Source organism: Nomascus leucogenys, chromosome 6 (genome assembly GCF_006542625.1).
Source record: "Nomascus leucogenys isolate Asia chromosome 6, Asia_NLE_v1, whole genome shotgun sequence".
NCBI classification, from domain to species: Eukaryota; Metazoa; Chordata; class Mammalia; order Primates; family Hylobatidae; genus Nomascus; species Nomascus leucogenys.
The window spans coordinates 105,357,224-105,376,283 of NC_044386.1; the positions used below are offsets into that span (position 1 = coordinate 105,357,224).

The window sequence follows — 19,060 nt, forward strand, 5'->3', positions numbered from 1 at the left end:
CATAGATACAGGGACTGCCAAAGCCCTAGTCACACACAGAGATACTCTCCAAATCATAACCACCATAGAGTCCTGAAGACAAATACAATCACATGGGCTTCCCAAATCCACACAACCTATCTACACAAATGGAATGATTCATTGCCTCTACCTGCAAAACAGACAACAAACAAACCAAATTTTCCCCAAAATAAGAGCTTTCTTAACTTCTGTATGTCTCATATTGGCTCAATTTCTCTCCAAATCTCTATATTTAGATATTCTTAGATGTGGTCCTCCTTTGTGTGCGGTTTAACAGCCCAAATTTCAATCAGGAATTTCTATTGAATATTTCTTTGCATTTTTTTCTTAGATAAATTCTTTTCTGTTCAGCCTACTGCCCCTACCCTTAGGTGTGTCCAAGTAAACTGTTACTTAAAACTGATCACAGCCTTTTCCCTGGAGTTCTTAGTCAAGACACTTCTCCCTTCCATTCACCCTGCATATAGCTATCCGATTATTCTTTATAAGAAGAAAAAGATTAGGATGAGGTAAAGAACCAATGAATGTAGTCAAAGTTGTGCTATGTATCCTAGAGCATTTTAGATGTAGATGAAGAGGTAGACGTGGATACAGATGTGGATATAGTCATGGACACAGACATAGGTAGAGGTAGAACTATATGATATTTCTCTATAGGGATATCTAAAACAGCTATTTCATTTCATCCTCAAAATAAACCTAGGGGGAGGTTTGACTTATTTATTTCACACATGAGAAGGTAGACTCTCAACGAGGTCTCAAATCCTATATCTGGTAGCAGCTTGGAGTTGGAACTAGGTCTTCTTATTCAAATTTGGGCTTCTGGCTTCAGCACGAAACTTCATTTTTTTAATTCTTGGAAATTGTGGTCTAAAATAGTATTTCTGCAAAGTGGTAATACGTGAGCCTTCTCCATGTAGATGTTGTCCCTGAACTTGGTTTCCATGGAGCATAGGGAAAGAAGATGTAGAGAGAGTTCATACAGAATTGCTGGCTGCTGGACACATGTGTGCTTACATTTTCATTTATACAAGCAGAAATGCTTTTAAAGGGCCTCAACTAATTTCATCACAGTCAGTGTTACAAAGGAAAAAACAAATCCCCAGTGTTGATGAGAATCCGGGTCAAGGCAAGGAGAAATCACAGAGCAGTCAAAGAGAATCCTGGGGCTCTGGGATGTTGTGCCTGCAAGTACCTTGATTTGAGAAAAGAAATTCATTTAAACACAGCAAATGTGATTGGGAGCAAGTCTGGGCTGCCTGTTCCTTTCTGTTGCTATCGGCATTGAAAATCTGCTTCATATTTTACCTTCATCCTTGGTCACCAGGCAGAACTGATAAACCCTATTTCTAGATGTCATTGCTATTAAAAAGAGAAAGGGAGAAAAAAAAGCAGGCAAAGAACAAAAAAGCCAGAGAGGAACATGCACAATACCTACTATTTATCAAGTCAAAATATTTTAATGGAGAAATCAGGATAAGTGATTAATCTAAAGATTTTTAGTTTCCAGTAAGTTGTAAGAGGGTCTGACAGGCAGCAGAAAGCTAATATTTAAAGATAATTTCAGGAACATGGAAATGAATAAGTGGTAAAAGGAGAAGACTGAAGACTGAACCTTCTTTTTACCTCCAATGTTTATTGAAAACAATGTGTTTGAAACAAAACAAAACAGAAATCATATCTGATTCTGCATATGAATGCTGGTAAATTTATTCTTTCCAAATTATTTATCCAATGTCAACTCTGATAGAGTTACTATATTAGAGTTTTGATGGTGACCAAGAGACTATCACTGTCCCTGCCCCCAGGAAGCTCCTAGTCTAATTGGGAAGTCAAGAGAAATAAAAATACAAATCCATCCAAAATGGTTTTATAAGGACTATGATCAAGGGGGCCTCAGGATGTTATTGCAGCAAATAGGAGATGGATGCAACAGCCTGGAAAATCAGGGAAAGTTCCCCTGCAGATTGATCCCCTAAACGTTGAAGAGGTAGGGGTGCATGAAGATGGAGGAGCCCCAGCAAAGACCTATGTGTGACAAGATAGAATGGGTGATGCATTGTGTACTGGTTTCTTAAGGCTGTTGCAGCACACTACCACCAACTGGGTGGCTTAAAACAACAGAAACTCATCTCACACTTCTGGAAACCATAAGTCAAGTGGGAACTGTTAGCAATTCCACTGAGCTTGGGTGTGGATGGACAGTGGTGGAGGGCTTGGGAGGAGTTGGGGGTGCTGGAGGTGTTGGAGATGCTGTGCTGATCCTCCCAATCTGTGGCACTTAGCTCATTGACCCTACCGAGTAAATAATACCTTAGCAGGACTACTGGGAATGTGTCCTGTGCAGGGCCTGCCCTTGGTAATCTCTGGTGGTTGTGGGTTTTTAGGATCACTCTGCCTGACAACTCAGCATCTCAGTTTCCTCACTGTGAGTGGCAGTCAATCCTTTCACTACCAGCCGGGTCACTTTTGTAAAGCAACTTGGTACTTTTGAATATGAACATCATCATTCCCCAAATGAGGGAATGTATGATTTTGAGCTCATTATTGCTTTAATATGCCATGATGATATATTTGAAAAAGGCACTCTGATTCTCTTGGTAAATGTCAAGCAGTGCAATGGAAGACAGAGAATAAGGGTTAGAAGCAAATAAATCTGGGGGGAAAGCCTAGCTCCTTCTTATGACCTAGATCTCCAGCCATTCAATCATTTATAAGCCTCAGTCTCTTCATTGGGGTGTTCTAATGTCTACCTTGCAGAGTTATTGAACCAGCTGGAAATATCATATGTAACACACCAAGTGTGATAGATTGAATGCAACTTAATTATCTGTAGAACTGAAGAACGCATAGCCTAGAGAAATTTATTAAATGTATTCCCCATGGCTGTATATAATGGGGAACTACATTTTCCAACTTTGTCTTAAAACTCTGATAATCCAATAGCAAGTCAAATATGGTTTCTAGTTCATTTGGGGGATATGAATAATTATGATACTTTGGAGCTTAAAGGACAGATCTACAGCTTTCTGGACATCTGAAATTGATGCCAATTGGGCAGAAATCAGGAAAGTTTTGAATTCGTTAGTCTAATTGTTTATCTTGTGGAGCTTTATTTTCTCAAGTTATTTTCTTCTGAATGTGTATTTATTTGCTTATTGTTTGTTCCTGTAGCCACAGATGCTCGCTGAGCGGGGAAGATTTGAACAGACAATGGCTTTCTCCCAGTGCTCATCTGCAGCCAACCATTTACCATGCCAAAGGCCTCCTCTACCACCTGAGCAGCATTGGCCGAAGTCCCGTGGTGAGTCACTTCCTTCTGCCTCCACCTTCCTGGCTGCTTTCTTCTACCTTCCAGGAAGCAGATTATATTCTGCCAAGGCGAGAATAGACAATGACCAAAAACCTATGTATGACAAGATAGAATGGAGGATGCATGGTGCGTTGACTTCCTGGGCTGCCGTACCAAACTGCCACAACTGGGTAGCTTTGTGTAATGCAAGAGAAACTTATCTCACATTTCTGGAGGCGTGAGTCTGGAATCAGGGTGTTGGCAGGATCACGCTGCTCACTCTGATGGCTCTAAGGAAGAATCCTTCTTTGTTCCAGCTTCTGGTGGTTGCTAGCAATCTTTAGCATTCCTGGGCTTGTGGCAGCATAATCTAATCTTTGCCTCTGTCTTCACAAGGCCATCTTCCCTCTGTGTCCAAGTTGCCCTCTTCTAATAAGGACATCAGTCATTGTATTAGGGCTTATTCTAATTAAGTATGGCCTCATCATAGTTGTATTATACCTGCAAAGACCCTGTTTCCAAATAAGGTCACATTCACAAGTACCAGGGATTAGAACTCTAATACATCTTTTGGGGGGACACAACTGACCCCACAACAAAGGCAAACCCCCAGTGTAGTAGTCATTGGTAAAAACTGGGCCAAAAAATTATATTTCATTCCATATCCTGAGTCTTCATTTTTCTGGTATTTCAGTTGTTGCATAAGAAAAAAGATGTATATGCCTATTAAATAGTGTTTGGAACAATATCCTCTAGGTGTTTATGTTCAACTAGCACTTACTATATTCCAAATTTTATTCTGGTGCTGTCCTAGGGATTTTTATATCTAGGCTGTTTTCCCAAGCCTCTAGTACTATACAATTGATTAAAAAAACACTGTTTGAAACCAGAGGACTTGGCTCAAGATAATAAAGAGAAAATGGCAGCCTAGTAACCATATGAAAATGCTCATTTATTAACTACAAACTGTGAACATACCTGTCTACAAACATGTAGAGGGACATACGTCCAAATTTAAAGTCCCTACCGAACCTAACAAACTTAAAATGGAGTGAAGAAGCTCACATACTGGCCAAATCAATTAATCATCTCTACCTTTAGCCACTTTTTGAACATCTACTATGTGACAAAAAGGTGGCACATTCAATGAATATTTATTTTTAAAATGGATGAATATATAATGTAGAATCTTATTTAAATCTCAAAAGAGACGAACAAGTAAACTGATTTCAATGAGATCACCCAGAGGTGTATGGCAGAGTGGGAATTCAGTTCTGATATGTTTTTCTACCCTGCAACATAGCCTCTCTTCATTACTTGCTGTTGAAAGCATGTGCTGGGGAGCCCCATGACTATCTGCAGGCTCAGTGTTTCCCTAGAAGGACTCACGGGACTCAGAATGGCAGTTATATCCATAATTACAGTGTATTACCTTCAGAGGACACAGATTAAAATCAGAAAAGGTAAAAGGCATTCATGGCAGAGTACAGGAGAGACAAGGTACAAATTTCCAGGTATCCTTGCCCAGTAGAGATATATGGACAGTGCTTGACTCTCCAGCAACAATATGGGTTGCCAACCAGGAAACCTCACTTAGCTATGGTGTCCAGGGTTTTTACTGGGGGGTCAGTTATGCAGCCATCAAATATTCTACATGGCTGATCTTAGTTACTCAGTCTCCCATCCGTCCAGAGGTCAAATTGATATCTTATGGTCCTGGAGCCCCCCCATAAGTCACATTGTTAGCATCAACCATCTGGCATGGCCCAAGTCCCAAGGTAAAGGAAGATATGTTATCCAGAAGAATATTCCAAGAGTGTGAAGTTTATTTCCTAGGAGTCATTCAAGGGACAGATCTTATTTCAGAGTGTGCAGAATTTGAACCCTCTAGGCTTGCTGAGTCAATCTTTTTTTGCTTAGAGAGCAAAGTGAATTCTTTTCTCTTAAGAATCTTCATTCTGGAAGTCCTAGCCAGAGCAATCAGGCAAGAAAAAGAAATAAAGGGCATCCAAATTGGAAAAGAGGAAATCAAATTATTTCTGTTTGCTAATGATATGATCATATACCTAGGAAACCCAAAAGACTCCCTCAATAGACTCTTACATTTGATAACTGAATTCAGTAAAGTCTCGGGTTACAAAATCAATGTACACAAATCAATAGCACTGCTGTATGCCAATAACAACCAGCTGAGAATAAAATCAAGAACTCGGTTTTATTAACAATAGCTACAAAATATACCCAGGAATATATTTAACAAAGAAGGTAAAAAATCACTATAGCAAGAACCACAAAACACTGATGAAAGAAATCAGAGATGACACAGACAAATGGAAAAATATCCCATGCTCATGGATAGGAAGAATCAGTATTTTGAAAATCACTGTATTGCCCAAAGTGATCTACAGATTTAATGCAATTCCTATCAAAATACTAACATCATTTTTCACAGAATTAGAAAAAACAATCCTAAAATTTATATGGAACCAAAAAATAGCTGAAACCTTAGCAAAAAGAATAATTGGAAGGCATCACATTACTGGATTTCAAGTTATACTACCAGTCTATAGTTACCAAATCAGCATGGCACTGGTATAAAAGTAGGCACGTGGACCAATGGAACAGAATAGAGAACCCAGAGATAAAGCCCACTACCTACAATTAACTAATCTTTGACCAAGTAGAAAAAATATATATTCAGTAAATGATGCTGGGAAAATTGGATAGCCGCATGTATAAGAATGAAGTTGGATCCCTATCTCTCACCATATACAAAAATTAACTCAAGATGAATTAAAGACTTAAATCTAAGATCTGAGTCTGTAAAAATTCTCAAAGAAAACCTAAGAAAAACTCTTCTGGATATAGGCATAGGAAAATAATTTATGGTGAAGACTCCAAAAGCAAATACAACAGAAACAAAAATAAATAAATGGGACCTAATTAAACTAAGTACCTTTTGCATGACAAAAGAAATAACAGAGTAAACAGACAACCTACAGAATGGGAGAAAATATTTGCAAACTATACATCTGATAAAAGACTAATATCCAAAATCTACAAGGAACTCAAACAAATCAGCAAGACAAAAAAGAAATAATGTTATTAAAATGTGGTCAAATAATGTGAACAGATATTTCTCAAAAGAAGTTATATAAGTGACCAAGAACCGTGAGAAAATGCTCAACATCACTAATTATCAGGGATATGTAAATTAAAACTGCAGTGAGATACCACCTTACCCCAGTAAGAATGGCCGTTTTTAAAAGATCAAAAAACAACAGATGTAGGCATGGATGCAGTGAAAAGGGAATGCTTATACACTACCAATGGGAATGTAAATTAGTACAACCTCTATGAAAAACAGTATGGTGATTTCTCAAAGAACTAAAAGGAGATCTACTATTTGATCCAGCAATCCCACTACTGGGTATCTACCCAAAGGAATAAAAAAGTTATTATATTAAAAAGATACCTGCACATATATGTTTATTACAGCATAATTCATAATTGCACAAAGATATAGAATCAACCTAAGTCTCCATCGACTGATGAGTGGATAAAGAAAATGTGGCATATATAAATAGGCACACACATATGTGTGTGTCTGTGTGTATATATATATATATATACATACACACAGTATATGTATATAGTATACATATAAATACACAGTATATATATTTATATATATATATTTATACACAGACACACATATACATATACCATGGAATACTACTCAAACATAAAAAAGAATGAATTAATACTTTTTGCAGCAACTTGAATGGAACCAGAGGCCATTATCCTACGTGAAGTAATCCAGGAATGAAATATCACATGTTCTCATTAAGTGGGATAAGCTACGGGTATGCAAAGGCATACAAACTGGTATAAAGGACACTGGAGAAACAGAAGGGGGTTGGTGGGAGTGGGGTGAAATGAAAAATTACCTATTGGGTACAATGTACACTCTTCATGTGATAGGTACACTTAAAGGGGACTTTACCACTATAGAGTTCATCCATGTAACCAAAAACTACTAAAGCCATTGAAATTACAAAGTTAAAAACAAGAATACCGGTTCTACACTGCTGAAAATGTACAATCTTTTCATTCTGACCTTCTCCCTCCTCCAATCTTAGAAGGAGCCATAATCTCTGCAGTCTACCCTCTGGAAGCAAGCACATGGCCTGCACAGCAGGTCAAAATTTGAAAAAAAGTATGTTTCTCTGAGTAGAAAGCTTTAGCTTCTAAGAGGAGAGACAGAGAGTGGGACTTAAAAGGAAGAACTCCCTATATAATACACATTTAAACACGCACACATTCAATCCACAGCAAAACAGAATTCCTCTCTGCTCTGACAACCTCTAATTGAAGAGCAGAACATTTATTTTAAAGCATGACAGGTGAAAGCCTTGTTTAAAAATATAAATAAACATTAATTAGCTATAAACATGACAGCCACAGACATGTTTCCTGCTGGGACCATCTGAGAGGTGGGTGAGAAACAGCTGAGCACTAAATGCTGTTCACAGTGTTACAAAGCTCTCTAATGGGCTCAACATCACCTTTTAGTTACCTAGGAGGCTATATTTAATGAGTCTCCTGCTGGCAGCAGAAGCGCTGCCACTCACTCAGCACTCAGGCCTGTCCTGTACTGGGAAGATTTCCACTGCGATGAGATTAACTGTGACTCTGCCCAACTTCTGGCTCTTATGAAAATGTTTTCTGAAGCACTGGGAAGCCACTTTATGGTGGCTAGGAAGTTCCACCTGTTCTAGATACTATTCAGTCATTTGCCTATTGGTGAGTGGATTAATATGAACTCCTAGGACCAAAAAGAATGTGATGCTGTGAGAAAAAGCAGTACACTGAGAGTGTTGAGCATTGCTAAATACCAGACAAGTCATTCAGTTTATAGTGAATATGGCAATATTCACATATTGTGTAATTCCTCCACTCATCCATATATCTGTCCATCCACTCACCTAGCCATCCATCATCCATTCATCCATCCATTCATCCATCCATCCATCCATCCAACCACTTATCCATCCACCCACCCATCCACCCAATTTAGGCAGTCATTCATTTCTTCATTCACTTGCATCATATATGTATAATTATGGTGCTAGGTGTCAGGGATACAAAGAAAATTTTTTATTTAAGATTGTCCTTTTCTTTGAGGAACCCACATTTTACTTTGGTAGAAAGTAGAGTCAGGTCTACAAGGAAAGCAGAGCGGTAGAAAATAGTAAGCACTGTAACAAAGGCCCATGTGAGCTTTGATAGGAGCATAGATGAAGGGTTGAGTCGTTTTCTCTCAGGGTTATGGAAAAGCCAGAGATTAGAAGTACCATTTGAGCTGGACTTGCATGAAGAAGAGTTTCCCTTGGATTTTATTCTAGTAAGGCTGAGAAATATTCTTTCCTCAAAGAATCTGTAGGCCTATGATCTCTTGGGTCTTCTGTCTTGTGAAACTGAAAGTCCGGGAGTTTTCTATGCTTGGGGTTACTACACAGGGCAAAGGAAAAGAAGCTTCTCATTTGATGGGTCGCAGAGATTCATTTGATATCACACAGACCTTCTTGTGACTCCATTCCCATTTTCTTTAACCCAGGTTTTCTGTCTTTTTTGTTTGTTAGAGAGTCCAGATGTTAGATACAGAAGCCCAGACACAGTAAAGTTTGGTATATTTATACACTGGAATATTATTCAGTAACCAAAACCAAAACCAAACCAAAAAAATGAACTATGATATAGTCGATAACATGGGTGAATCTCATAAACATTATATTGAGTGAAAGACGCTAGACACTAAAGACTACATACTCTATACTCTATGCGTCTGTTTATGTAAACTATAAGATCAGTAAAAGTAATTTATGAGGACATAAATTGAACAGTGTTTGCCTCTGAGGAAGAGCATTGAATAATAGGGGCCAGGAGGGAACTTTATAGGTTAGCGGAGGTGTTCAATATCATGATCAGAGTCGGTTACACAAAATCTCATTGAACTATATATTCAGGATCTGTGTTTTTCACTCTAGGTACACATTTATCTAAATACAGAAAATTAAAATTAAAGCAAAGTCACAGAGATTTAAAATGCAATGAGGAGACAAATGGGGGCTCCCCTAAATGAAGCTGACTAGCATACAGGCATGTGAGTCAAGGAAAACAGTTTTCCCAGGAAAGAGCAGAAAGGTTGTAGAAGAAGGTCTGTTTAGAAGTCAGAAAGATCCAGCCAGAGAGGCGGCCTATAAGCAGAGAAGCCCAAAGAAGTGGACAAGCTCTACAATCAGCTAGCAGAAGGCTTTGAACCAGTTCCCCTTTGTGGAGCTCCCCCTAAAAGCGAAGAGGCTCATGGCCAAGGGGGCAGATGAGGACGGTCGGGGACATGCTTGGGAGTGGAAGAAAGCTCTTAGGCTACTACAACAAGCTCCTGGGGAGCCAGGTGGACAGCCTCTTCTGAGCTGCCATGTTGCAGCTGGCCTGGCCCCTGTGCTGTTCAAGTAATTGGGGCTTTGGAAATAGGCATGGGATCGATTCCTATCCTCTTGGCTCTCACTATGTGAGTGCGTTTTGGTAAAGGGATTTCAGTCCTCTTTGAAGAGCGCATCGATTTCTGTTTATAACTCACACAAACTGAGCTGCCTTCTGCCAGAGGACAGGGTGGGCATATTGTAGTTTTGTCTTTCTCTGGGGCCCAATGGAATAGAATTTTTAGCTACTTAAATGATTTTTCTGGTTTTATTTTGTCCCTCTGGCATATGTTTTGGGTTAATCAGCTTCTTTTAAAAGAAGCACAAAAGGAGATGAAAAAAAGGATGGCATATTCCTTTCTATAACCCTTGTCGCCAAGGGCCTCAAGATATTTTATGCACATGAATTGTTTTATTTCCACTTTATTCCTTAGCAGTAGCAGAAAAATAAATGTTATTCTTGCTTATTTTCATAACTCATGTTAAGATACCACATCTAGAATTTCCCTTTTTTTACATTTGAAGATATGGTAGGAGAAGAACAAACACTCCTGTTCCATAGTCAGGAAGGACAGAATACCCATAAAGGTCCTGAATTAAAAATATTTCAGTTTGCTTCCATATTCTTTTATTTCGAATTGTTCCCATGCTATCAGAATGAAGGTTAAACATACCAGAAACCAAGTTTTGTGTATATTTTTACTGACACAAAAAAACTACATTTAATTGAATTGCTTCAGTTTCTTGATAAATTTTAGTGAAAAGCAAAGGGCATTTTTTCTCTTGCTCTCAACAGTGTCTTCAATGTAGTTTCTGTGTAACACAAGAGCTGAAAATCTGGGATATTCTTTTTTTGTTTGTTTGTTTTTTTGAGATGGAGTCTTGATCTGTCACCAGGCTAGAGTGCAGCGGTGCGATCTCAGTTCACTGCAACTTCTGCCTCCCGGGTTCAAGCAATTCTTCTGCTTCAGCTTCCTGAGTAGCTGGGACTACAGGCGCATGCCACCGCACTCGGATCATTTTTGTATTTTTAGTAGAAATGGGGTTTCACCATGTTGGCTAGGATGGTCTCTATCTCTTGACCTCATGATCCTCCCGCCTCGGCCTCCCAAAGTGCTGGGATTATAGGCGTGAGCCACTGTGCCTGGTCAAAAATCTGGGATATTCTTAGAGGGAGGATAAGTAAGAATTTTCAAAGAAGTCTAAACAAATTTCTTGTGTTTTATTTGTTGTGGAATGGAATGAAATGAGGAGATGGAGGGGAAGGGAAAATAGGAGGGTAACCGCTTGGATCACGTTCCTCTTCAGCCTTTGTGAAGGTCCCTCTGCCCAGAGCTAATGGAAACAGGGGAAAGCAAGAAATACATGGAGACAGGGCCAGAGGGACTAATTTTGCCATAAGGCTGCTCTCCGTGAAGGCCAGAAGTGAAAACAGATGCTTCCAATGAAGACACGGAAGAGACTTGTGCATGTCTGAGGAAAATGAATCTGGTAAACACAGCAAGGTAGCAATGATCATGGCCAAGGGCATTGGGCATAGGGCTTAAAGTTCTCATCCCAGACAGTGAGGGTTGCCCAGAGCAAAGCACAGTCCATCCTTGGGGGCGAAGGCAATCAACAGTTCTCAGTTAGGAAAGCAACTCAGAAACAGAGGCAAAAACCAAGGCAAACCTCTTTACAGGGACTGAGTAGGCATGGTGATAGGTCAGTATTCAGTCCCCAGCCTACCCCAAGGGTTTAGCCAGACAATGTAGAAGCCCTGTTATAGGTCAAAAAGACTAATCTGAATCCCACATTATGGGGAAGACAGAGGTCCCAATAACCATCTGCTCTGATTGGGCTTGGTACACCAAATAGATTAATGCTTCTACCTCGAGAACTTCAGTACCTGCAACTGAGCGAGACAGATGGCAAAGGCCTCTCAGGCTGATAGGTTGCAGGGATTGTGTAGAAAGGTGACATCCAGGCTACTGCTTCTCTCCCTTCAATGTCTGAAACTGGAGAAAGGGAACAGATTTAACTCCTGAGGAATCTGCCAGGAACTCACTGCATAAGTGCCTTCTCAGGGCCTTAGGCTTACCACTCATGGAGGGAGGGCTGGCCAGAGATGGAGAGTGGAAAAACACAAGACCACTCGCTTTCAAATACGCTAATTGAGAGTTTTGTTATGTTGTTCTTCATCACTCATCCATCAAATGTTTTAAAATATCGTGTTTGGAAAACTTTTAGAACCATGCTGATTAGAGTTTGAGATATCACACATCATTTTCTAATGGGTAGCCATAGGCAAGTTGCTTAACCTCCTTTAACTTTAGAAGAAATTGAACCTCATCTCTATATTTGGATAACATCCTCCTTTAGGACTTCTTATACTGATTATAGAGGAGTGTAAAATCTCAGCATGGTGACCGACACATATCTGGCATTGAAATAAATAATAGACGTTAAAATCATTACTTGCTAGAAAGGCATTAGATACAAAACAAAGCCACATATTAGATTATATGTTTTTGGGTTGATTTACGGGAGCTCTTTCATTGTAATTGAAATATTTTGGAAAGAAGAACATTATAATACATGATACTGAGTGAGATGGCCAAAAACCTCCTCCAGCATAAAGGGTCCCACTGTGGGCAGTCTCATGAGCAGTTGGTCATTGATACATTCTGTTGAGTTTAATGTGAAATTTTTCTCCCCAAAGTGGCCATTGGAGGGGGCCAAGACTGATCTGTAAGTAAAGGCTGCTTTTCTAAGGCCGTGTTGAAACTTTGGCCCATGATGACCCAATTTAAGTGAAAGTCTGAGTCTCTCACTTTGGGAAAGGAAACAGAGCATAAAATCCCCTTTCAGGTGGTTTTAGGAATAAATTCTGCATGTGCCTACTGTGGTTAACCTCAGCTAGGACTGGATGTTGCTGATGACTCAGATGAAGCACTTACTAAGGAGAGAGTATGGCTATCAATAAAAAGTCTAGGAAACGTGGTCTTGCAAATTGGCCTCTTGGAAGGTAGCTGAACATGTCACCAAGATCATTTCCCTCATAGAGATGTTAACTCCATTTAGGAACTTGGGCTGAATGCCATCTGCACAATATGTGCAAAAGCTGGAAACTCCAGGGCTTTAATGAGCCTCGGTTAGTTTAATTGTACACATTGCTGTTTGGGGTTTCCATCATATTCTCGAATATATCTCCTCTAGGCTTCAGCCTTGCCTTCATTTTCCTGTGGCAACGGTATAAATAATGCAAATGTCTTGATACTGGGAAGCAGGAATGAGACCCAGATGTCAGAATGGAAAACACAGCAGTTTACATTGGCAAAGCAGAGCGGTAAACACAATCAGGAATAGGTGAGCCCTGGGGAAAAGGGGAACGGCTAAGGGAGAAGTGTTTGAGAGGGAGAGGACAACCTCTTGAACAAGGGGGATCTATTAGCTTGCAGAGGAACCAGAATAGGACCAAGGAGGAAGGAGATGAGGAAGGCATGTGAGGAGCATGGCAATCTGGTCCTCATCAGCTTCTTTGCTGAGCAAGAAATCATGGAACTCATGTTTGCATGAACTAAATTAACCTTGCAGTTTAGCTCAGACAAAAATGCATTGGAAAAGGTCCTAGGAAGATGCACAATCCTATCCATACCATATACTTTCCTGATGAAGAAACTGAGACACAGAGAGGGGAATTGGTTTAGTCAAAGGCCAAAAGTTCAAAACTAAACACTCCAGCTCAAAGGAAACTAGATGAAACTACACAAGGTCTTCAATTCTGCATTTCTTCCTATGTTCCTTGCCTTTGCAGAAAGGCACAATCATTGCCTATTTACTTAATCTGGAAATCGAGGAGTTATTCCTGACCTCCTCCTTTCTTAGCCTCTAAATCCATTGTCTCCAACTCCTGTAGATTTTATTTCTTTACTCTCACACAACTTATTTTCTTTATATACTTACGTCTGGTGCCTTAAGCTAGGCCCTTCTCATCTCACTTGCCTAGTCTCAGTCCCTCCCGTCTTAACACTTCTGTTCTTCTGTTCCAATGATCTGATCATCTTGCTCCTTCTTGCTTAAATAGTTTAAAGGCTCCTTCACCACCTTCAAGAAAATGTCTCAACATCCTAGAATGAGGTACAAGTGCATTAACGATCTGCCCACTGACCACTTCTATAGATACCTAATTTATTCTCCTTTCACTCTACCCTCTTATTCCAAATTATAATACCTCACATCCACAGATCCTTCTCGCTCTTTCATCATTTGCTTGGATAGCTCTCACTCAGTAAGGTTCATCTTACGAATAACCTCCCTTGAGAATCCCAGAAGCACCACATAGCACACTTCCAAGGTGCTGCTCCCTTGGAGTGCAATGTGAATGCTGCCCCCTGGAAGTGTGCAACTGTTCTTATTGGGTTCCCAGAGAACACTGCTTATCTCTACTTCAGCTCTTCTCTCATGGTAATACAATGACCTATTGGCTTGTGGTATAATATCAACAAATCAGCTTCTGGACGGGGTAATATAGAAATGAAAAGTGTTTTAAAACATTGCCTCTGGGTTAGGGCAAACTGGGGCTCCAATATTTATTCACATAATAACAATACAAACTTGGGCAAGTTACTTATTTTATCTGGAATTCAGTGTTCTGGGCCACAAAATGGGCATAATAATAGCACCTACTTCATCATGGGATAATCTAGATTAAATTTTTAGCATGCTATTAGAGTCTTCAATAAATTAACTATAGTTGCTATTGTTATGGAAAGCAGTGCTGTGTTATATTAAAATTTTAACTTCTCCTATTACATAGCAGGTAACCAGTAAATATTTTTTGAATCAATTGATTAATAACAAGATAGGGCTATTGAGGCAGGGAGCGGTGGCTAATGCCTGTAATCCTAGCACTTTGGGAGGACAAGGCAGGCAGATTACCTGAGCTCAGGAGTTTGAGACCAGCCTGAGCAACATGGCAAAACGCTGTCTCTACTAAAAATACAAAAAGTTAGCTGAATGTGGTGGCAGGCACCTGTAGTCCTGGCTACTTGGAAGGCTGAGCCATGAGAATCGCTTGAATCTGGGATGCGGAGGTTGCAGTAAGCTGAGATTGGGCCATTGCACTCCAGTCTGAGTGAGACTCTGTCTTAAAATAGGGCTATTGATTAACCTGTAAATATTGTATTGGGAACAGTTTCTGCTTACCTGTTGAAGAATTTTGCTGAAAAGAAATATAAGTTTTAAATCTTACAGTAGAAAAGGAAAAGCTTCCTCAACTTAAATAACTTGATAATTGCCTTGTAATTGCGCCCTGCAATTTGGAGAAACACATGTTTCTTAAATTAACGGCATTTATTTTTAGGGATATCATTTGAGCAACAATAATATCCTTCTCCTTCACTCCGAATCTTCCGTGGCTACTAGAACTCACAAGGCTTAACCATGTTTATTCCTGCAGGTGAATAGCTCTATAATTTGTCGTTTACTTCCTTCTTCAGAGTCTATAAGGATCAGGGAAGGAAGAAAAGCTATTTTCTCCAATTGAATTTAGCATTTAAGGAGTGCCTATCACCAGGGAGGCATAGCTTCTGGCTTTATTGAGAAATCTGTTGCTAAGACACAGTTTTAATTTGTTTGCACACTTTTCATAAAAATGGTGTTTATTCACAGAGAGAAACTGAGATGTAAGAGGTAAAAGTTGGTGGAAAATTAGTGATAGTAGAGGACTAAACCTCAAACAATTACTTTATTTGTTCCTTTAGACTAAAGGCTTTGAAAGTAAGGTCCTGGGACTGGGGCATGAGCATCACCCGGAAACTTGCTAGAAATGCAAATTCTTGGGCTCAACCCAGACCTACTCGAATCACAGAATTGCCAGGGTGTGGCTCAGCAGTCTGCTTTAACAAGATCTCCAGGTTATTCTGATGCTTATTAATATTTGAGACCCATCCTGGGCAACAGAGGGATATCCTTTCTCTACAAAAATATTTTAAAAATTAGCCAGGTATGGTGTCGCTTGCCTGTAGTCCTAGCTACTTGGGAGGCTGAAGCAGGAGGACAACTTGAGCCCAGGATCTCGAAGGTTGCAGTGAGCCATGATTGCACCACTGCACTCTCAGCCTGGGTGAAAGAGTGAGACTATGTCTCACAAAAAAAAAAGAAAAAAAGAAAAAAAAAGAGAGAGAGAGAGACAGAGAGACCCACTGCTCTAAAGTCTAGAATAGGACATCATGCAAATCATTCAAGCCTCACATATCAGTAGCAATAGTAATTGAGGAGACTAGCTTTCCCCTGCTGGAAAATTCTGTAATAACATCACCTGGAACAGATGCCTCTAGAGAGGGAGCCCATTTTTTTCAAGACCCACAACAACTACCTCATGTTGCCTCCTGATCTCCTAACTAGAATCAAATATCAGCATGATCGTAGAAGATAAGTACATGCTGTTACCCAAAAAGAAATAGCTTGCACACAAAAGAATTACAAGATTTGATAATATATATCATTAGAAACCTGGGCAACATGTGTAGGAGTATTCTAATAAGGGCAGAAATTCACCAGATTTGGCTGACTTCATTGACATGAGTATACAATCTAGAGATTCTAAATTTAATGTGTTAGCTTGCACAGCTGGAAGTGGATCTAACAGCTTAATTGGGTGGTTGAATGAATGTTGTGCTCAACAATAGTCTACATTTAGTAAGGTCAAGATTCCAGAGCTTTGCTGGCATAATGTAGGGGAGAGTATGCAAAGTCTCTAGGAGATAGAAATGTATACTGAGTTTATCCTGTTTACGAGAGGGCTCAGAAGACACTCCCTCCATGAAGCAATGAGAAATACATTAGTGTCTTCATCCTTGACAAACTCTGTAGTTGTTCTCCTTTGAAGGCCAGGTTTGTAGGGGATGCCATCATTGAGTTTTTTTCTTTTTTTGAGACAGAGTTTTGTTCTTTTGCCCAGGCTGAAGTGCAATGGCAAGATCTCGGCTCACTGCAACCTCCATCTCCCAGGTTCAAGCGATTCTCCTGCCTCAGCCTCCTGAGTAGCTGGGATTACAGGCGCGTGCCACCATGCCTGGCCAATTTTTTGTATTTTTAGTAGGGACAGGGTTTCACCATGTTGGCCAGGCTGGTCTCGAACTCCTGACCTCAGGTGATCTACCTGGCTCGGCCTCCCAAAGTGCTGGTATTTACAGGAGTGAGCCACTGCGCCTGGTGAGATGGCGTCTTTGATTTCATGGAGATTATGCGATCCTAGAGTACAGAGGCCAAGTGGCAGCACTTAACCACCAAAGATAGGAGGAGGGACACATCAACCGTCTTATCTCTCTTTATGCCAGATAATTCTCATTCTGATGTCTACTTTATCTGATAATTAATATAGCTACTCTAGCATTCTTTTGTTTTGTATTTGCATAGTGTATTTTACATCCTTTTACTTTCAACCTATCTGTGTCTTTATACTTAAAATGAACTTTGTGTAGGCAGAAAATATTTGATCTTTCCTTTTTATCCAATCTGATACTCTTTACCTTTTAATTAGTGTGTTTTGACCATTTACAATAAGTAAGATTATTGATATGTTTGAGTTGAAATCTACCATTTTGCTGTTTTCTATTTTTTCATGTGTTCTTAGAGCTTCCTATCTTTTCTGCTTTCTCTTTTATTCATTGAGCATTTTTATGATCCCAATTTATCTCCACATTTGAATTATCATTCATACCCCTTAAAAGTAATTTAGTGTTTGCCCTATTGTTTACAATATCTATCTTTAATTAATTAGAGTCTACCTTGAGATAACATACTGCTTCATCTCTACTACAAGGACCTTATGACAGTATATTACCATTTATTTTTCTCACATTTTATAATATGATTGTGATACATTTACTTTTACATATGCTATAAACATGCACTATATTGCTACTATTTTTCTTTAGACTGTCAGTTGTGTTTTAGAGAAATTAAAGTCAAGAAAAAAAAGAAAAATATTTTACTGTCTTGTGTTTCATTTCCATTCCTTTAATGTTTTGATTCAAAGAGACTGTGACTTTTTGAGACCAAAATGATCTTTGGACCTCAAACTTCTACATCAGGAATTGGAGAAGTTAGAGGCTTTGCCTTATAGTGGGCCATATTGTCCAATGCCCTTTTCATGCATGTCCAAGAAAGATACAGGGAAAATTAAGTACCTCACAAGGAAAGAGTAAATATCTGTAGAAAAAATAATACTGGACAACTACTGACAGGGAGCAGAACCAGGGTCTAATCAACCAACTGGCCCTACCCAAAGGATACAGGCATCTCACAATGCCTGGATGACAGCATTACAGAATTGTTATGAACCAGCAACTGCTATACCCATCTTATTCATCCCCTTTGAAACATGAGTGTTACTGGGGATATTATTTCCTCATTCAACCATTGTAGGTAGATGAACAGAAAACAGATGGCTTGCCTTTTTGTTCATAGATAAGGAGAAGGCATACACAGGATATAGGAATTATAATGGAATTTTGGGCTGAGACTGATACTGTGATGGAATGGGCTCTTTAGGTGTATCTTCCTTGGAGAATAGGTGAGTGTATTTTGTATGTGGAAGGGAGGGAAACAAATATTTAGACTAGGAGGAGAGATTATTCTAACACTTAGCTTTTGTTGTATAATAAACCACAGCAAAACTTAGTGGCTTAAACAAAAGCTATGCGTTATGATTCCTCTGCTCTGAGCCAGGTTAGCTAGGACTGGATGGTCTAAGTTAGATTCATTCACATACCTGGTGGTTGGCTTGATATCAGCTAGGTCAATCGGGATGACTTTGCAGAGAGTCTCATCATCCAGCAGCCCAGCCTATGTTTACTCACATGACGTCTGTTGCAAGGTTCCTGGGAACAGCAAGACAGCAAACCCCTTAATATGCCTCAGCTTGCATCATATTTGCTCATTCTTATCGACCAAAAGATGCTACATAGCTGTATTAGTCTGTTCTTATGCTGCTAATAAAGACATAAGTGAGACTAGGTAATTTATAAAGAGGTTTAATTGGCTCACAGTTGCACATGGCTGGGGAGGCCTCACAATAATGGTGGAGGGCAAATGAGGGGCAAAGTCACATCTTACATGGCAGCAGGCAAGAGAACAAATACAGGGGAATTCCCCTTTATAAAACCATCAGGTCTCATGACACTTATTCACTATCATGAGAACAGCATGGGAAAGACCTAACCCCATGATTTAATTGCCTCCACCTGGACCCGCCCTTGGCATGTGGAAATTATTA

At 39.6% G+C, this 19,060-nt stretch overlaps 1 protein-coding gene across 1 annotated transcript in view; it reads left to right on the plus strand.

Annotated features, from left to right (window-relative positions):
- Positions 1-19,060, plus strand: part of AGBL1 (ATP/GTP binding protein like 1) — a 518,802-nt gene that overhangs the window by 369,985 nt on the left and 129,757 nt on the right. Inside the window, 1 exon segment of the mRNA XM_030813842.1 lies at positions 3,196-3,325. Within this exon segment, the coding sequence (XP_030669702.1) occupies positions 3,196-3,325 (130 nt within the window).